The sequence below is a fragment of the Ips typographus genome, linkage group LG14 (genome assembly GCF_016097725.1).
Source record: "Ips typographus isolate SLU linkage group LG14, UJ_Ityp_2.0, whole genome shotgun sequence".
NCBI classification, from domain to species: Eukaryota; Metazoa; Arthropoda; class Insecta; order Coleoptera; family Curculionidae; genus Ips; species Ips typographus.
Window position 1 is genome coordinate 1,837,678 of NC_138435.1, and position 21,608 is coordinate 1,859,285.

Here is a 21,608-nt window from a genome sequence, read left to right on the forward strand (position 1 = left end):
AGCCGCAGAGAAATATACAAGTTAATCAGGTGTTTTTCTCGTCACCCAGGTGGCTGACGACTGTCGTAATCATATACAGGGTGTCTCATATAAAATGCACTTTATGACTTTTCCACCAAAAAGTTGATAAAAACCCATACTAATGCACATCTCTACTATTTTCTGACAGTAGACAGAAGAGTGGGGAGCTACACTTAAAATAGTTTCTAAGTAACATTACTGCACTTTAAATCACGAATTTTACAAGCGGAATATGCAAATTGAGCTTAATTAAACCAATCCGAGATTGTATTGCCTATATTATGATCGTTTTATACTTGAAAAGCGTACAGCCAAGTTAATTAGGCATTTGTGTTGATCGGTTTACTGTGGTTCGTTGACTTTTACGCACCAGAGGCGCAACAATCATTTCGTTATATAGTTTCATGCATAGTCAAAAAAGCTGCTTATAAACAGTGATTTAAGGCAAATAAACTTACCATTTAAAGGCACCAGTACCAGCAAAAACTAATAGAGGTTACCTTCTGTACAGGCAGCACCAAACTTAAAACCATCACTTTAACCACTAAAACACTGACCGTACCGTAACACTTAGTGGAAAACAACTTCCGGACAGCTAAATTATCGATTTTCAATCCAGTTTTGGTGAAAAAAATCAATAAAACCCTAAAAAAAACGAAAACTTGTTGATGTGCTAACCTAACCTAACTAAAAATTGTCAAACTGTCATCTGTCTGTTGTCAACGTATAGTAATGTGCTGGCATTTCAATAGAGGTGTAACGGATGGATTTTCAAAACATTTGTTTTGTATGGCTTGCGTTTGATAAATCCCTATTGTGTCTGAGTAAAACGGTTTCCGCTTGGAAATTGTTCAAAATTAGTGTGTTTGTATGTGAATTGAATAGTTGAATAATTCTCGGTTAGCCACGTTGGTGCAAACTGACTTATCCTGCACTGATTCTACCGTAGTAGCAGAAACGCCCAAATTGTGTTGGTAATCTGGTAAATCGCAACCAGATCACATTTCGTCAGAATTTCCGGTACTTAAGTGTACCACGTACAAAAAAGCATTTGTAAGACCTAGTTTCCGTTCTTTTTCTGTCCCCGTATCTAGTTGAGATTTATAGATAAACGATTGGCATTTATCTGGGTTAAATATCTTTAGGCGGATGTGCCGTTAGAATGCACGTGAAAAGATAAGAAACATCTGCTGATGCCCCAGTCGTTCGGGTATTTTATCAAAATTTAAATTTTGACCACCCAAAAACAGCCTACATAAACTAAAATGTTTGTCCTCCAAGGAGTCAAATCTGACAATTTGACAGTTAATAGTATTAGGTGGTTTACTATTCTTAACTTGGTGTAGATGGTCAACGGTCATTCTTCCGCGATACGGTAATTAGTTCAACTGGAGAAGCGTGTCCTTGGGGGCGACCCATTGACGGGCGTCGCGGTCGCCCAGGGCGTCCCCCCTCGTCTTCGGGGGCCGCCTCTCACGGGTGGTCTCCGGTCGGCTTCGTGTGTGGCGGGGCACGGGCCTGTCATACGCCCCGCGCCGAACCGCTTGCTTTTAGCTTTAGTCTCGTAGTACTACACTCTTATTTTTTTGGCCCACTGTTTTACTATACTCTACATCAAAAGGTTGTAAGATTTCTTGAAGACAGTCACAAAAAACGTTCTACCTGTCATATGATGACAATTTGGGTGCAGGTTGCCTAGTTGCCAAATTGTCGCCAATTTGGTCAAAAATGACATAACAGAGTCGTAAGTTTCAATTAAATCCCCTGAAAAAAAAACATGTATCAAGTGGCCGACCACCAACGTCGCTACAGTTTGTTACCTTTTTATAACCACTCACAAACATGGATAAACATATTTTTAGACCAAACAACCTTAATTCTAGCGTCAGTCACATAAAACTAATATGTTGGCCCACACTCTAAATACGCCAGAGCGCCCATCCCTAATAGTTGTGACAGCTGACGGCTGACGGCCATATTTGTAGTACGTGACGTCAAGTCGGGTTCGTTGACTTCCACTGTAATATTACTCAAAAAATCCGGCAAAAGTGGGTTTCTAGTGATGAAAAGTACCTCAAAAAGTTCATTACAGTGTCCCCAACATATGAGTGCAAGTGCTACTGCTCAGATTGTTCCAGAAAAATGGGTTTGATCATTTGATGTTGGCTAACCCTAGCCACAACAAGACACCGTTGATGAATACACCAAAAGGTACTTAGAAATCACAGTTTTTTTTGTGCTTTTTGCATCGTTTTAGCGTTAAAACTAGTCTTGGAGATGTGCAAGCAACATTTCCGGTTGTTTTCACACTTTTTATGCATTTTTTCATTCAATTCAAGTTGGAAAAACTTTATTACTTTCTGGTGCTTCAAAATGGCCGCCACTGTGTTCTTGGGGCATGTTGTCAAATTTTCAAAATATTCTTAAAATACAAAGAATTCGGTAACCGCCTATGGTGACTGAGCGAGTTCAACGGTATTAAATTTCGGAGAACGTTGGGAATTGAGTAATTAACGAAAAACGTTTAAAATAAATTAGGCTGCTTGTTTTGTGTGTTGTGCAACGGACTGGCCCCCCCCCCCCCCAACAGCCTCTGCTTCAATTATTATTAGGTACTGCAATCAAAGGAACCTTCCGTTAATCTCTTCATCATGGTACCGGCCAGAATAGGGGTACCACACGTGGTGTGCGAGAAAGATCTGGTTACCCGCGTAACACTGGAGGCAATAATTATTGCCAACCTTTTTGATGGGGCTTCTTTGTTTACCTTATGACGCGACATATGGGTGTCCTTTCTTACTGTTTGCTAGAGGATTAAGTTGTGCATTATTTACCCACCCAATTCATGTTTTCCACATATAAATTATAATAACGGTTTCAGACATTCGAATAGTAGCTCATTAATCATTCATTTTTTTTTTGTCTATACTCCTTAAGGGGACTACTTTCTATTCTGCTCCAATTAAACGCTCCAAAAGGCTTTTGGTTTGAATTAAGGTCACTTATATGTATAATGATAAGATCGATGGTTTTTGCATATTCGTTAGATGATTGAATGGCTAAAATGCCTCAAGTCTTAACTAGAATAACTACACTTTCCCTAATTTTAAGCAAATAATAAATAGATGTTCTATCCAATCAATTTTTGAGCTTACACACTAAAGGTCAGCTGACATTGTAAAAAACAGTCACGTGACCTGCAAAACGCAGTTTAAACTTTGGAAAATTGAGAAATTAAATTTAGACAGTTGTACAAACTTAAATTGCAAAATACACGTCACACATGTCACGCCACATTTGTCAACTCGATTTCCCCGAGTACAATTTAAAAAATCCCCAAACTATCACTTTTCTTCTGTTTCTTTTAAGATGACAGGGTGTTCTCTCTCTATTTGACAAGTGCCAACTTGGTTACTATGACAGCTATGTTTGGTACAGTCAGGGAGAAAAGCGGTGTCAAAGTGTATTATTTGTTGTTTGAGTGTGACCTTAAGATATGAAAACCAGTTGATTCGGAAGAATGTGCCCATATCATAATAAACAGGCCATCGACATATTATTATATAAACCACTTTATTGATTCATTATTTATTCCATATGTACTATGTAAAAATCCTATTTAGTCTAAATATCAGCAAGAATGTCTATGTACGAAACAAATATTTACAACAATAATAATAATAGTTTAATTAAGTAGGCAGTGTGTAGAAAATGTCAATTAGGTATATAAGAAGTGCCAGCCTGTATATATTTTTTTGTGTGTGTAACTCTATGTAATATATATAATAATTTAAAGCTATATACAGCGGCAAGCTCTTCTTTGGTTTTAAGATTACATGTAAAAGGGTTTTTCACTCGACCTAAAGTTTGGTTGATAAGAAGCTAATTGTAACAGTCTTTTTTTGCTAAGTAATATCACAGTCTGAGGGAACAAATTCTAAAATACTGAGTGGAGCAGACGAGGTAGGTGAGAATAATCTACGCGAGTACGCTACCGCGTCCAAAGCACCAGTAAAGTTACAAAACACATGTAAAGTGCTAGGATTGTTCGAGTCCCGCACGACATCACAACCACGCGAGGCGTATCGTCCGCATACACTTTGGTCACGTTGTGACGATGATTGTGGAAGCACAACTTGTCCATGTTCCTCTGGATGCCGAAGCAATTGTAGCCTTCGGTGCCGTCGCACTTGCACATTTTCAGTTTCTGCGCCTTGGTGCGGTTCCGCAGAATGTTGATCGAATTGTGACACCTGGGGGTGCACTTTTTGCCGTGGAACATCGCTTTGCAGTAGCGCCAATAATAGTCAAAGGCCATCGAACATTCGGCGTCAGCGTTACAAATTTCCTGGGCGATTGTGCACGGTATTATGGGTTCGTTCAAGGTACGCATCACGCTTGGTCGACAAACTTCAGTGCGTTTCTTCTGATCAGCACAGTAAGCGTCACTGCATTCACACTGAAAAAAACATTAAAATTTGTAGGAAATTTCATTCTCTACAAGATTGCATTAAGGGGTTTTTGCCCTTTAGGGCCTCATTAAGGAGTGACAGGGCCAAACTCCATTTGGAAAGCAGTTCATAGAAATCGTTCCAGTTCTTACAATTAATTCAATGATTTACCCATCCCTATCAATCGGCCTTACGGCCTTCAGCTACATTACTATCAAATATGACAGATTACAGATTTGACATTATTGACATTAGTCCGTTTATTAAATAACATAACCCTATTTGAGTTTTTGAAAGTTTTGGGGCTTTCTTGAATTAAAATGTAGTAAATTAAATTAAGTTACAGTATATCAGTGATGTGTGTTTTCCAAAACGTCCCAACCAGAAAAAGGGGCCCTAAACAACAGCTGCAGCAAGGTACAATTAGAAAAAAAGGAGGTAATTTCCAACCTTGACTCCCTGACTGAGAAAGCTTATAAAAGTAAGTGCAAACAACAAAATCTGATCTATTTAATGCTCTTAAAGTATTGAATAATTAACATCTATTGGTAGAAAGCTGCAGATACAGTGCTGTAATTTAAGTCTTTGAGATTTTGATTTTAGAGGCATTTTTAGCAACTAAATTAAAGCTTTAATTAAATCGGAAACTTCAAAGGAGTGTTGGCTTAAATCCAACTTTCTCCTTCAAGTGACTATTTGAATGATTAATGTAACACTCTTATGGTACACGTGCAGTATTTCCGTAAATCACAGCATTGAATTTGAAAAGCATCTTTCCGCTGACCAATCAGAAACTATACCCACTGTAAACTAAGCATTTTTACTCACCTCCATTAGAGCTTTGCCTTCTTGGGTTGACACCAAAACAATCAAAGAATTGAAGCAAACTTGGGGACAGTGATTGAAGTATTCCGCATTCTGTAACACCCCTGAACACCCCACCAAGTAGTGCTTCAGGGCAGTACCACAGCCCTCTCTGTAGGCGCATTTTAAACGGGCTTCTTCGCAAGGTATACCAGATACGACTGCAGCCAGTGCTGCCACTGGTAGCATGGTGGACCACATAACGACTGGAAAAAAAACGATCCGTAAGTCCCAATAAAATAAGTCAATTCCCTCTACTGGGTTTTTGAGCTTAAAGTTGTAATGTAGAGAAGAAACTAAGCACAAACTTTTTACCTTATTGAATGTAGAGAGTGTTTAAATGATTAACAGTGGCGTACATTTTAGTAAGTCACAGTTTGTGACGGGTCAAGAAAAGGCAGCTAGCTGAAAGCTGCTTTTCTTGACCAGTCATAAACTACTCTCTGTAAGCAAATAGGGCTTATGTTAACAACATAACGGAGGTGGATATTTTCTTAGCTTGGAACGCCACTGTCAAAATTTCCTAGTCATTTGGTAATTATAATGATTTTCCAGTAGCATACGTGACCCACATCACGGTTACCCCAAGATTTTGAAAGTTAGCGTAAAAAGTGGTTATCTTTATTAAAACTGCTGCATAAACAAACATCCTGCTATCTTATAGCGCTGCAGATTTTGCAATAATTAAGTTGAGAAGGTCAAGGGCAAAAATTTCAACCTTACCCTTGCAAAAAAAAATTGCAACGTTGTAAAATTTACGAAACCACATGTGAGACACGTTTCTAACGTTTTCTGAATTGCAATTATTAATGACGTCAATGGAATATCATTTAATCGATTTGGTATAATTTATGTCAATTCCTAAACAGTCTTTTGATTAGTTTTCTAATAATACCCTCAGTATAGGCTGAAGTTGAGAAAACAGTAATTTAACCGAATTTTCTTAAAATCATGAGGCAACTATGTAGAGTTTGTAGTGTGTAACATATCAACTGATCATATCTGATTTATGTGAAGCGATAGCAACAAAATGTAAGAGAGCAAAGTTGTAGGAAATTTAATTAGGGAAAGACCCCAGAAACATCCTTAAAACTGATTGTGACGTTAGTCTGGATACATTTACAAAGTGAATTCTTTAAGCAGCTCTCCAACACATTGCTACGCGCCGGCAACGTCTAAATTTATCTACGTCTGTCAATTTTATGAATAGGTCTTTTGTGTGTTAACCGAAATTTACGAGGGTTGATTAAGCCTAACAAGAGTGACAGTTGAGTTTTCAGAAAGACCACTTTATTCAAAAATAATTTGGGTTAATTTTGAGCTATATTTTTAGAAAGCCCATTTCATTGGCTATTGAGTGAGGAATAAAAGTCAGTTTTCAGGCCTGGTAGATAGAAAAAAACCCATTTGTCATTGGCATAGAAAAAAGGTTCAATTTTCATGTTTCCGGTGGCCATATGTTTCTCATCTCCCCTCTTGGACCAAATAGTATTATGTTCAACAAAATCAAGGGAGCAGGTAGTGGTTCTTTATGGGTTTGGGTACTATCTAGATAATCTCTGGTTCAATGACAACCAGGCATCGAATCTATTGTTTGGTGGTGATTTATGTGCCAATTAGTGTTTCAAACACTCCCTTTTGGAAACGGAAGCCCTCAAGCATGACTGTAATACTCTTTTTCTTGCTGAATCAAAATACTTACTCTGTGCAGTAAAACAAAATAGTCCAGTCACATTATCCAATAGGAAAACACAAAACAAGCACTAGAAAACAATCGAGTTCTCTTCGTCGAGTCGGCGGGTACTAAAGTCGATCAGCTGACCGGAGCAAACAAACGACGATCGAATCTTTCCCGCTCTACGGTCGAGACTAAGATTAAGTTGTGTTGGGAAGAGGCTGACAGGCCGCCCAGAGTACCTGCTAACGCCGTCTCACTCTAACCCCCCTATCTCTAGCTTTGTCTGGTGGTACTATGTCTTTCGCTCTTGGGGCCCTTTCAATGGCCGCAGCTGCGTGGTTTTTTTGACCGTTTCTTTTATGATATTGTTGTATTATGGTGCTTCTTTCGATTTTTTCCATTGGCGTATCCGGGCTTAGAACCACCTCCATTATATTCATAATAACGACCTGTCAATGTGACATCTGTATTGCCTTTTGCAGGGTTGATGCTTTGTATATAAGGGCGCACACCTGTCGCCGTGTCAAATTACTTGCAAAATCCTTGTTACTGGTTCCCACATCCCATGGTGGCCCATATTATTCAATACACCCGGTTTGTGTGATTGAAACTAATCTCCAGAAGTGACAGTAGTTTGTCTTTCCAGGATGATGTGAGGTTCGCACAGAGAATCTCCAACTACTACATCCATTGGTCACAAGTCAGAATACGTCATAGTCACGTGAGCATTCAACCAATGAAACTTCAGACATTTACTGTTTCTGAGTTGAAAACCAGACCTGTGATCACATGACTGTCTGACATCTTTGTCTAGGGCATTGTTTTGTAACTGCTCTCTTTTCTTCTTTAGCGATGATGGTCAGTCTTGTTTGGCCAATTAAGATGCAAGCCGGTTCCTTTAATAAACTTTATGGAAATTAGTCACATACGACTTATTACAAACGGATGTTGATGGTACGTGCTGATTGTGTGAAACAGATAACGTCACTTAACACTACGCTGACTGTGAATACCATGTCAATTTAGCCAACATATGTGTTTCTCTAGCTCTATTTCTACACTGTCTGAAAGAGTATTCCTAGTAATTCCACACAAAAATGACGTCTCTAACTTGTTTAGTTCCAGAGATATTGATTTAATTCCGTCTAACTGCATTTCTAGCCTATTTGCAGCTATTTCCATACCAGATGTTTCACTGAAATAGGCCCCAAGGACTGACTTTATCCAGATTCAAAGTTTGAACCACTGTGTGTTTGAAAACTCTGCCGGAACCTAAACAAACCAACAATCTAATCAACGACGATAAATCAAGTTAACAAAAAAAAAGAACTACATGAGCGGCTTTTGTCTTGTTCCTTTTGTTCTCAGAACCAGTGTTGAAATTAAGTTGTTAAGTCGTAGCCTGGGGCTGTAAGGATGGATGGTTTGGTGTCCAGTGGCGTATAAAAAAAAAAGAAAACCGTAATGGACGTCATTTCTGTGGTTTTAATTAATCTCGAAGAACGGTAAGAGATCAAGGTTGGTGGTTTGGTAAATGCTTTTTTTCTGTAAACCACATAGAACACTCAGCACCTCCGACACAGGGAATACCCGTAAAAGGCCCCAGAGCATACAATACAACGAAAATGGACCATAAATAAAGGTGTTAGGTATGCATACGGACGTGGTATGTTTAATAGTAAACGCCCATACGTTTCTTCGACTCGCTTATCGATGAAAACGGTCACGATGGAATATGTTAACGCCGCTTGAAATGAATCTCTGTTGATTTTTTAGTACGCCACTGAGTCGTGCCATTATGGGGTACCCAATTATGATGCCAGGCCGTAATGACAGGGCGATTTGGGCTTCATAATGTCAGTTTTAGCTCAGGAACCCATCGGACCTCGAGTAATTATCGGCTTAAAGTGCACGCTCGATGCTGTGTGTAGTTATAGAGAATTTTTTGTTTCTCTTATTGCAGTCTTATGCACGGTCATTAGCGCTAATTGAGTCACTAGCTACGTACTGATTACTTAAAATATACATCAAGTAGTGTTTGGTGTACTTTCAAAAGACGTTTTTCAAAAATTTCTCCTTTTTGGCTGCTAGAGAGCTTCAAAGTTTAAGTTTCTAATGGCTATTACGATTGGAATGTTTAGTAACATTGACAGTTGAGACATAAAATGACATTTCAATTAAATTTGACAGTTATTACAACTATTAAAACTCATTCAGCAGTGAGATATGAAACTATCAAATGTAAAACAGTTTTACCTTACCAGTACACCTTGATAGACCATCAAATTTGACATTTGTCAGGCCAAGTGACACTTTGATATGTCGGTTACGTCATTTGACAGCTGCCAACTGTCAAAACTTATTCAGCGCAAACATATGTTTCTTTTGTTTTTTTGCCAAATAGTCCAGGCAGCTGAAGGCCGTAAAACCAAATAAAAAAAAATATGTTTCTTTGATAAATCACATTGCAAGTTGTATTTATAGTTCTATGGACCGAAATTTGACAGTTATTACGTTAAGTGACGTAGGTATCAAAATGCTTTTTAACGACAGAACGGTCAAATTTTGGTCCATGGAGCTGTAAACACAACTTGTGTAATTCCTCCAAGAAACATAAATATATCTAATTGACAATTTATATTTTCTGACTCAGTTTTGACAGTTACGACAGCTGTCACGTGACTCAAGCAACCTAATAAAGTGTTCCTTAATGTCCCGACTGTCAAATTTGGCTTCATGGAGCTATAAACACAACATATAGTGTAATTCCTAAAAAAAATCATCTATTTGACATTTTATACTTTCAGACCGTTGGTGAGTGAGTTTTGACAGCTGTCACGTGACGCAAGCAACATATTAAAGGATTTCTTATTGTCCCAACTGTCAAATTTGACTTCATGGAGCAATAAACACAACTTACAGTGCAATTTCTTAATGAATGGCATTTTATACTTTCTGGTCACTGGTGAGAAAGTTTTAACAGTTGACAGCTCTCAGGTGACGTAAGAAACATATCAAAGTGTCCTAAGCCCAACAAATGTCAAATTTGAGGTTCTATTGAAGTGTAAATACAGTAATAATTGTTCTGCATTTGAGAGTTTCAATTGGTATAAGCCACACTGTATAGTGTCATGACTGTCAAATTTAACGCCTTGAACTATCATTTAACGTCACAATTGTCAAATTTAACTTCGCAGAGTTGCAAATAACAGTTTCCGGCGTGATTCATCAAAGAGACGCGACTATTTGACACTTTTTTAGTTTTGCGGGACCGTTTAATGACTTAACAGCTGTCAGGCAATAATAAAACTGTCACTAAACGTCAAAAACAAAACAATTTTGATAAACCATAAGTCTGTTATTTGATGAGCTACAGGGTGGTTCTTTTTATCAATTTGTAGCCTAAAGAATCTTTTTTTGACTACCCTGTAAGCGCCAATCACTGTCCCAATAAAAAGTGCTGAAAAACAAAATGGCGTCAAAAGTTACCAAAATAGTAAATTTCCAATTTTGATTAACCATAACTCTGTTATTTCATGAGATACAGGGTGGTTCTTTTTATCAATTTGTAGCCTAAAGAGTCCTCTTTTGACTACCCTGTAAGCGCCAATCACTGTCCCAATAAAAAGTGCTTAAAAACAAAATGGCGTCTACTGTCCAATCATTGTCTTCTTAAATAACCATTCTTAGAACAAATTTTGTGCAAGCTTTGCAAATGAGTTTTTGATGACTGCTTCCATATTAATCATCACGTCCGCCATCGAGACATTTTAATAGAATTTCACTCAGTGTGTTCTAAATTTAAAACCGAAAAAAAAATTGATAAGGCAAAATGATGTATAATCTAACAGTAAACGTTTATAAGCTCCAAGTTAAAATACTACAGGAAAACATTAATATCTCTTTCTCAGGTGCAGCTGCCAAGAATTTTTCAACTTGGGAAAATATTTATAGTCGTTTTATATGTCTACTGTAGTTAAATCGAGGGTTTATATCCGAAGATTTTAATAATAATTCTTGTTTTGTGGTGTGGTTTTTGATAAAACAGTTTTGATGGGGGAATCTCTCCTACCAATCAATCCTGTCCAAAAAAACGTTTTTTGTTCGAATTTTACGACGCGATATAATTCTCTAGAAATCCCTTTTTCACGCTATCTCGTACAAAAGATGCCCATAAACAAAAGTCTAGAATTATGGGCCTGGCCCATTTGGGTGTAGGATGTAACAGCTTGAAGTCAGTTTCACGGAAAACCAGTCCTGTAACAATGAAGACATAGGTGAGCTGTCACTGGAAGAGTTTTAGCGTTGTTCCAATCTGTTTATGCTAAATTGCAACACTGTACACAGAAACTTTACGTTAATTTCCACTTGTTGTACTGGAAATTAGGCATTTTTAGTGGGGATCAACACTTAAATTTCCCTGGTAGATAATACTATAAAACAAAAATGAGTGTTGTTGTAAAAGTCACCATTTGTACAGAGATATTGAAGCGTGGCGTCACAAAACCAATGGGTGTTCTAACAACTGGATACCTTTTATACCCCAGCCTGTAAATCTTTCGTATCGTATTATAGAAGTATTAAAAAAAAGTAGAAAGATGGGGGGTTTTCCTAGGAAAATGGTCCATTAACTTGGCTTTTGTTGAATCCAGTGTTGTCATGTCAGGCAACTCTTCAACAGATCATGGACGTCTTCATGACACTCTCTCTAACTATTGGTGCACAATTTTGGGTTGTAATAACGTTATTATTATTTTGTAGACGATTATGATGACGAGCAGTTGGTGTGGCCTCGACAAAGCGGCGTCAAAGAGTCGGGGGTCCCTAATGAAGACATCAACGAGACAGGTTGCGCCCGTGGCTGGCCAAGTACGCCCCTTTGCCTCCTCTTCCCTTACAGGACCGTATTTAATCGTAAGTTTTCATTCGTGGGAAGCACTTTTTTGTGAGCGATTTTGGTGAAATAGTTTTCATTCACCTGAATGTCAAGAAGCTACAAAAAAGTGTAAATAATGAATGTGACACACATGAGTGTGTCAACTTTGACACCCTCTAGCGGCCAAACGGTACAACTTAGCTTAGTCCGGTCAACGTCCCGTGATAGCCCCATTTATTAGCTTTCTTTTGTTATACGGTGTGTTTTTACAGAAGGTTTCAAATAAGCGAGATATAGACAATTTTTTGGAAAAGTGCACGAAACTTTGACTCAAATTTGGGATTTTTGGGCGCGTACTATACTAACAGCGGTCATATTGGATTTTGCTTAATCAAAGTGCCAATCAATGTTTTGATCAATTTTCATAATTTTGCTCATTTTTTAGTTTTTTAACCAATTTTCATGTTTTGATCAATTTTCATAATTTTGCACTCCCTAACTCAAACCGTTTTCGAGATATTCATGAAAATATCCGAAAAAAACGAATCAACTTTGACGCCCTCTAGCGGTCAAATGGTACAACTTAGCTTAGGCCGGTCAACGTCACGTGATAGCCCCATTCAATAACTTACTTTTGTTATACGGTGTGTCTATACAGAATGTTTCAAATAAGCGAGTTATAAAGAATTTTTCTGAGACTGCGTGGATTACTGGATAATTACCGCCATTTTGGTACTATTCGATGTTATCTTGCGTGACACCGGTGAATTTTTTAAATATGTTAATCAGATGACACATTGTCTTACGTCAATGACGTCAAATTTCAGTTCAGTTCACGTGCAATAGACTTTACTTAATTATTACGTCACTGCCACTAGTTTTGGGACGGACTTTACCAGCTGTTATATAATCTTTAATTTGAAATTTTGCGTAATCTCTAGTGAATATTTGTAGAAAATGTCCTCAACGCGAAAAAAAAAAAGTATTAAATAATTGAGTTAAAATACAATACTAATCCCTTTCAGCATTGTTCTTTTTAGACTGTTTAGTTCTAACAATTTTCCTTTTATTACCCGTATTTACCTAAATAATTGTATTGTTCTAAGACGTATTCAGATGAAGGTCTCTTCTCCAAGTAATCGCCGAAAAAGTCTTAAATCAAGCCAATTGATAAAATGTTTCCTAATTCACTTGAATTTAATTCCATGTGGGTTTAATTGGTTTCCCTGCGCTATGTAAGATGATTTTTATTTTAAATTGAAAAGGTTTTACACGACATTGAAGTAAAAATCATACTTGTTACCCACTTTAACTGTTTCCGAGATATTATGGAAAAAACCGTTTGTTTGTTCTTCTATAACCGATTAAAACTTAAGATCAACAAATGGTGCTCAAACAATACTATCTCCAGTCTTTAAGCTTAATTGTGTCGGCATCTTTCTCTTACATTTGCGAACAGGCCACAAGTCATTTATTCATATATTTACCAGGCTAGTGGTGTTTAATACAATTTTATTACAACACAAAGTGGTGCAGTAAAGGTGCTCCGGTATTAAGTGTGAGATATGAGCCTTTTAACTCACTAGTGTGTTTTTGAGCGACATGGATCATACAGGAAAGGAGGTGCGGAAACAGAACCCTAAAGAAAAAGCCAATTTTCTGTCCGGGTTAACTTTCGTGTAAGTTTTTAAAAATTACTCTCCATACAATAATTTTTCCTGTCAATTTTATTGGTCATTCAGGCTCTTAAATGCAAAAGTACCTTAATACAATTTTGTAGAGGATGACATTTTTCAGGTACACGAGAAAATTATTCTACAAGGCGTTGCGTAAGGATCTGGAGGAAGAGGATCTGTACGATGTCCTGAAAACGCTAAATTCAGACAGGTGCGGGGATAAAATCGAAACCCGATGGAAAACCGAACATTTGAAGGACAAACCGTCGTTTGCCCGATTGATTTTGGATCGATTCGGTCTTAAGTACGCTTTTATCGGTTTGATTCTGCTCACCCATAAGCTATTCAACATGTAAGTCTACTTTATACTGGATATTTCAAAATTATACAGAGAAAACCACGGTTAAGAAGAGAGAAAACTTTGTAACTGAAAAACGAATATGACAGTCAGCGGTAATTTTCGGGACGGACAATTTCTATTTTTGGAAATTTACCAGAAAATTGCGAAAACAACTGTCAAACTTGTCATGCATTCTAATGAGATAATTTAAGACATCTAACCGCCATTTGCACCGTCGTACTTTTAAGTTAAGTGTGGTTTAGAGTGTGACTTTTTTCACCTGTACTGTCACAGTCCCACACTTAAATTAAGCTCGGCTTACAAAACGAATTGTTTAACGATTTATGTAAAAAATTCCATAAATTTAATTTTACATCTTGAAAAAAATTTGTGTGGGTTCTCCAGACAACTGTTCCTTCTATGCATTAATGAAAATTTTAATTTCTCAAAAACTGTCAACTGGAACTCGTCTTTCAGCCTTGGAGGACACATTTGAAGCTGAAATTGGACTCGAAATGGCCAGAAAAAAACAAAATTTCACGTTTTTTACGAGTGGAACCGTAAAAGTGAATGGGAAAGCGGTTTTAGAGTGAAATTCGACAAATAACAACATCAAACGGCTAAAACGATACGTTTATGTGTCCTCCAGGGATAATGCCTGGAGGACACATAACCGCAACAGCGTAATTGGCTCTTTTGTACTGTTTACTGGTTAGTTTTGGCCTTTTTAAGCATCTTTTCCGGTCATTTCAGTTAAAATACGATCCAAACGACTTGTTTTCAATTTTTAATTGGTATTTACGGTTGCAAAGCTCTCGTTTGGTTTGGTTATGTTGCCAAATTAAGTTTTTCGCACGCGGTCACTTTTTGCCTTGTAACTCTTCGAGGAGACCCCTAAGGGCCAAAACCCTCTAATACGATCTTGTAGAGAATGAAATTTGCCGCAACTTTCCTTATTTACGCTTTTGCCGTAACTGGTCAGGTGACGGAGCTGCGCTCCGTTAAAAAGCCAACTACGTGGCCGCGTTATTAAACAACTTGGCGCCTTCACCCAGAGTCAAGATTTCAAAAATTAAATTAAATTGGAGCTGGCAACAGTGCAAAATTAGCTTGACAGCTGTCTACAATAGTCACGTGACCTGTATAATGTCATGTCAAACTTGAAAAATTGGTAAATTACATTTAAAACAATTGGAAAAGGTAAAATTGTTAAAACACGTCACGTGACCGAGAAAATTCAAATTTGGAGCTGGCAACAGCGTAAAAACAAGTTGACAGCTGTCCACAACAGTCACGTGACCTGGAAAATGGCGTCCGTAACCTTCAAACGAATGTAAGTTTCATTTAAACAGTTCAAGAAGCTAAAAATGTACAAAACACGTCACGTGACCGGGATAATTCAAATTTGGAGCTGGCAACAGTGTAAAAGCAAGTTGACATCTATCAAAGACAGTCACGTGACCTGGAAAATGTCGTTTCTAACCTTCAAACGGGTGTAAGTTTCATTTAAATAGTCGAGGAAGCTAAAAATGTACAAAACACGTCACGTGACCGGGATAATTCAAATTTGGAGCTGGCAACAGCGTAAAAGCAAGTTAACACCTTTCAATGACGGTCACGTGACCTAAAAAAATGTCGTCTCAACCATGAAAAGTCTGTAAAATTACATTTAGACAGTTGGAAAAGCTGAAATTGTTTAAAACACGTCACTCGATGGTGGTAATTTAAATTTGAAGCCGGCAACACTGCAAAATTAGGCTGACGGCCGTCCACAACAGTCACGTGACCCGTAAAATGTCATATCAATCCTAAAAAATCGGTAAATTACATTTGAAACACTTTTGGAAAAAGCTAAAATTGATAAACATCCCTGCACACCACAATCCAGTTGATTTGATGGTTTCCTGACTTGTCACGATCTTTCTAATTGTTTCTCTCTTCTTGTCAGTGGTTTCCATAACCGAATAGGAATTAGAATGAAGATGTTTTGTTGATGAATTTTAGCGCGATGGAGCCGTACGCAATGAGCAGTTTGATCAATTGCTTCAAAGCAAAGGACAGCTGCACCCAAAACGAATTCTATCTGTACGGAGCGGTGGTGATTGGGATTAACATTTTCAACTTTATCTTTTGGCACAACTACATTATTTACGTACAAACGTTTGCCATTAAAATACGCACCTCCTTTTGCTCTCTGCTCTATCGTAAAGCGTTAAAACTGACCCCGTCCGCCCTGAACGAGATCAGTTTGGGCAACGTGGTCACTCTGATCACCAAAGACGTTCACGTGTTCGAGTCGTCCATTTGGATGTTCAACGATATGTGGATCGGGATTATTTCGTCCGCGTTCATTATTTATCTCTTGATTGGAAGAATGGGATGGATTTCTTTGATCGGGATCACGTTTCTATTTGGAATCATTCCTATACAACGTAAGTAGTCTAAACTGACAGATGTCAGTTGTACAAGAGTTTGATATTTTAGTGTATTTGGGCAAATGTATTACGATGTTGCGGTTAAAAGTGGGAAAAATGACGGACGAACGTCTCCAAATAATGCAGGAGATCTTGTCATCGATTAAAATCATCAAACTTTACACTTGGGAGAAGTATTTCAGTGGCAGGGTGAACGAAAAAAGACGGTGAGTTTCACTTTTAATTCCCCTAACGGCAATTTGACACTTCCATTCCATTGACAGGAAGGAAATAAGTATCATGCGCATAGCCTTCTACCTCCGGACTATAATAGTAGTCAGTGGTATTATTGCCACTAAAATTGGTTTCTACATTCTCCTAGTAACTTATTTATGGATGGGTTACATCCCGGACGCCAAACTAATTTTCTACGTCTCAAACTTGTTCAACAATCTGCGCTATATAATGGGCGTCTCCATACCAATTGGTATGTCGAGGGCGGCCGAGTTGGTGGCCGCCATCATGCGGATCAATCGGGTACTGCAGGCTGACGAGTTGAAACGTGACAACAGCCACGACGAACCCACCAAATCACCAAGGCTACAGCTGAACAACGCCACGGTGGCCATCAACAAAAGGTTGGCGTTGCAGGAGGTGTCCTTGACGATCACCTCGGGCCTTAACATCGTCACGGGGGCGGTGGGAACCGGCAAGAGTTCCTTACTCAAAGCCCTTCTGCAGGACTATCCTTTGGAAAGTGGTTCGGTGAGCACTTGGGGTAGAATTTCTTACGCTTCCCAGGATCCTTGGTTGTTTCCTTCATCGATCAAGCAGAATATTCTGTTCGGACAGGAGTACAACGAAGCTAGGTGAGGGTTGATCAATTTGCTTGATAGGTTGCTTGGAATGAACTGAAATTTTAGGTACCAAGAAGTGGTGCGAGTGTGCGCATTGATTTACGACCTGAATTTGTTGGAAAATGGCGACCAAACTATAGTGGCTGATAACGGGATCAATTTAAGTAAAGGTCAGCAGGCCAGAGTAAATCTAGCCAGAGCCGTGTACAAAGACAGCGAAATATACCTTCTGGACGACTCTTTGACCGCATTGGACGCCCACGTTCAAGATCACATCTTCAACGAATGTATACGGAAATTCCTGAAGGACAAAATTGTGGTGTTGGTGTCGCAAACGGTGCACCACATCCAGGACGCGGACAACGTCATCGTCATGCAAAACGCCAAGATCAAATCGATGGGACGACCGACCGAGATGAGCATGGAGGAACTCACAGAAATTGTCGGTAACGATGACGAAATGGAGAAGGAGGTTATTGAAACTGTCCAGGAAATCAAGGAAGAGTTATTAGATGAGGGTGGTAAGGATGAGGAAGAGTTGACTCTGCTGGAAACTGAACAGACTAAAGCCAAAAAGATTTACAAGGAGGTGACCAAAAAGGGTGATGTAAGTTTCAGGGTATACGGCAAATACATCAAATATGGTGGAGGAATATGCGTGGGGCTCACCATTGTCCTGTTCTTCGTTTTGTCACAAGGGACCGAAACTGCCAGCGATAAACTGATTGCAATGTGGTAGGTTTACTCATACTACAGTCTTACAAGCTTCAACCACGAAAACCAACAGGATAGATCAACAGCAAAAGGAAGTGGATTTAAAGATTGCGAATCAAACCAACTCAACTGAATTCCTGGACACTGTCAGAAAAAAAGAGTCCTACATTCAATGGTATTCCATTACCATAGTAACGGCCTCTTTGCTGGTATTAGTCCGGGCGTACATGTTGCTCGACTTTTGCAAAAGAGCCTCGATCAAGGTGCACAAAGTCATGTCGGTGACCGTAATCAATGCGGTTATGTCATTTTTTGACACTCACTTCATTGGCAACGTGCTGAATCGGTTCGCGCAAGATTTGATCAACATTGACGAGTTTCTGCCGTACACTTTGGTCGAGTGTTTTCGGGTTTGTTGACATAACCTAAAGTGGTCGGCACTAATGGGAGCTATGTACGTCATCGGTACATCGTATTCTCTCTTTCTCACACGCGCTTATTAAATGAACGCAATTCTGTTTGTTTGAGTTGTGTGCCAGATTGCTAGAGTTGACCGTTTGCTGTTTTGGTTTTTGAAGACTTGCACAAACGAGTTAACTATAAAATAAACCTCAACATTGAATAGTATTGTTAGTCAAATTTCTCTGTTAGAAAATTGCGTCAACTTCTATACAGGGTGGTCCAGTTTTAAGTGTCATTGTTGACTTGCATTATGTCATTTTTCTGAAAAACGTTTCCTAAGGAAGATACAGTTCTCCAAATTTCAATTTAACATTCAAGACTTGTGAGAGTCCAAATTTGTACTGAATTATCTAAAAACTTGCTATTTACTACTAAGAATAGTCTTATGATTAGTTTTCTCAGACTGTCATCCTGGTTGAGTGTCTAAAACTGGATTTCAAGAACTAAAAACAGTCCGGAAATCAAGACAAAGATTGTATTGTGCATGAAACTCATTTTTTACTACTACAAGTTGACTTTAAGACTACAACTGACTTTACTAGGACTAAAGAGAGTCCAACAGGACTTTAATTGGTGTACAACTCAATTTTCTGGACTGAAACAAGAAATAGATAATGTTTTTTAAGTTTGCTGTGTCAATAACTTGGTGAAGATAGCCGTTGAAACTCGATTTTCCAAGCTAAAAGCAGTTATGAAGCACCAAAAATAGTCCAGAATTCTAAGAAAATGAAAAGCAAATAAAAAGCACGAAAAGTTAGTTTTCAAGACAATTTTGTAAATCTAATCTCCTGTATCTAAGACTATTTCAAGACTAAAATATTGAAACTTGTCTTCACATTATGAAAGCTTTCTTCAAATGCAAATTTTAAGCTTCTGATGTCCTTTTTCATTAGTTCAGAGTCACTTTTAGGTGTTCAAGTAAATTTTTATGAATTTGCAGTCAAAAATTGTAGAAAAAGTAGTATTTTATGTTTTCAAGTCAATTTTCTATTTTAAAATCTCTCGATTTGCATAAAAACTGGTTACAAGCACAATTTTTAAGCTTCTGAAATCAATTCTTATCTTTTCTAAGTCAATTTTCAAGTCTTTCAGCCTGGAAACTACGAAAACTGACTAAAATGAAATTTTTTAAGCTTCCAAGACAATTTTTAAGTTGAGTTGGGTTAGTTTTGGGTCTGTGAACGTATAATAACTGAATTGTGAATCTTCAAACGTGACGCGTTAAACGTCAATGACGTGCATCGGCCGATTTATTGCCGACTACTGTAGGATGGCAGAAAAATTTGTGACGTCATCCTATTTAACTTTTTTTTTTAGGTTACAGTGCAAATTATTGGGGTGGTGGTTAACATTTCTTTGGTGAATTGGCGGTTCCTGATACCCACCGCGGTGTTCTTTATCATCACTTTTATTGTGCGAAAAATGTATTTGCCCACTGGACGCAGTTTGAAACGTTTAGAAGCTGCCAGTAACTAGATGTCAATGTCTGTGGGTTTTTATGTTTCATTTTCGCTCTATTTTCAAGCTCGCAGCCCTTTGGTAGGCCACCTGAACGCCTCCCTCGAAGGTCTGACCACCATCAGGGCGTACAAGGCCGAAAACATTTTACGACAAGAGTTTGACAGACACCAGGACCTGTACACTTCCGCCCATTATATGCTCACGTGCACCTCGAGGGCTTTCGGTTTCCTTTTGGACGCTTTATGTTCCCTACTGATCGTTATGGTGGTTTTTAGGTTCCTGTTTTTTGAAACCGGTCAGTAACTGTCCGCGGTTACGTCAACAATTTGTCATGACGCCTTGTATGTGTTTATATACAGATATTAGTGCTGGCAACGTCGGATTGGTTCTAACCCAGGTATTTATGTTCTCCGGCACTGTACAGTGGGGAGTGCGCAACTGGGCTGACTTGGAGAACCAAATGACGTCAGTGGAACGGGCGCTAGAGTACACTGAACTGCAGCAGGAGAACAAACAGGGCAGCAAAATCGACAATTGGCCAGTCGAGGGTCACGTGAAGTACGTGAACGTGTCACTGTCGTACGGCAAAGAACTGGTGCTTAAAAACCTCAATTTTGAGGTGTTACCCAGCCAGAAAATTGGTATTTGCGGTCGTACCGGTGCTGGTAAATCCTCCATCCTCTCCACGCTGTTCAGACTGTACGAAGTGGACGGTACCGTACTGATTGATGGAGTAAATATTAGGCACGTAGCTGTCGAGTTCCTGAGGCAGTGCATTGCAATTATTCCCCAAGACCCGGTGCTCTTCACCGGAACCATCAGAACCAACATCGACCCGTACCACCAATACACGGACGAGGAAATCTGGAAGCTGTTGGAACAAGTCCACTTGAAGGACAGCATCCACAGCTTGGAGATGCCGATCAATGAAAACGCCCCAGCTCTGAGTTCCGGTCAGAGGCAGTTGGTGTGTTTGGCCAGAGCTATTATTCGCAAAAACCGAATCGTTGTCCTGGACGAGGCCACGGCCAATATGGACCCCAAAACGGACGCCATGTTGCATGACGCCATCAAGGAGAATTTCGTCGGTTGCACCATATTCTCTATAGCGCACCGATTGCATACGATCCTGGATTCGGACAAGATTATGGTGTTGGACAGGGGAGAAATTAAGGAATTTGACGCTCCTGCCACGTTACTGGCCAATCGCGACAGTCTGTTTTACAAAATGGTGGAACAAGCTGGTTTGACAGACTACTTGAATAGGGGCTAGTTATTATCTACTTAATTTACGAAACGAATAAACGAATTTTTAAGTTTCCGTTGTTTTACTTATAAAGTTAGGAAATTCTAGCAACCGTGGTGATTGTCATCCGGATGGAAGGACGGGAAATAGTGAAGGATTGCTTAATCCACCGCCTACTATACTAGAAAGCCCAGAAGGTGTCAAAAATTCCAATATGGCGGAAATAGTGGTGACAGTTTGCACTTGATTGTATTGTGAAAATTGAGTTTTTTAAGGATTAGATGAATTTTGAGGGTATTTACGTAAGATATTTTTGTTTACTGCCGTTCATAAGTTTTCCAAGCCACATTGTAACAGCAATTCAGGAAAAAGCCTTTTTTACTTTAAAAAAAACCGGATCTAACTCAACAGTGGTTGAACAATTTGAAGTGGAATGATTTTACTCCAACACTATACTAACTGGTAAGTACAAGTGCTTTCTAGTACAGTAAACTTATTAGGTACTTATTACATGCACAGATATGTGAGTTACATTCTAAAGCATCCTT

General features: G+C 38.7%; 2 protein-coding genes across 3 annotated transcripts; one reads left to right on the forward strand and one right to left on the reverse strand.

Moving 5' to 3' along the window:
* Positions 1-3,575: 3,575 nt before the first annotated feature.
* LOC145737705 (uncharacterized) lies at positions 3,576-7,197 on the reverse strand. The gene is made up of 3 exons (XM_081992514.1): positions 7,039-7,197; positions 5,301-5,542; positions 3,576-4,480 (listed from the first exon to the last, which is right to left on the reverse strand). Exons 2-3 carry the CDS (start codon positions 5,535-5,537, stop codon positions 4,013-4,015), a joined length of 705 nt encoding a protein of 234 aa, XP_081848640.1. The 5' UTR covers positions 5,538-5,542; positions 7,039-7,197; the 3' UTR covers positions 3,576-4,012.
* On the forward strand, positions 5,419-21,133 carry LOC145737704 (ATP-binding cassette sub-family C member 4-like). 2 transcript variants are annotated; one of them, XM_081992513.1, is made up of 11 exons: positions 5,419-5,560; positions 11,776-11,928; positions 13,688-13,918; positions 15,911-16,338; positions 16,391-16,547; positions 16,605-17,189; positions 17,244-17,912; positions 17,965-18,301; positions 19,671-19,821; positions 19,879-20,109; positions 20,174-21,133. In XM_081992513.1, the coding sequence occupies exons 4-11, from the start codon at positions 15,915-15,917 to the stop codon at positions 21,085-21,087; spliced, it is 3,468 nt and encodes a 1,155-aa protein (XP_081848639.1). In that variant the 5' UTR covers positions 5,419-5,560; positions 11,776-11,928; positions 13,688-13,918; positions 15,911-15,914; the 3' UTR covers positions 21,088-21,133. The 2 variants fall into 2 exon arrangements, with proteins under 2 accessions (XP_081848639.1, XP_081848638.1); XM_081992512.1 differs by lacking the exons at positions 5,419-5,560; positions 11,776-11,928 and adding an exon at positions 13,205-13,569.
* Positions 21,134-21,608: the final 475 nt, after the last annotated feature.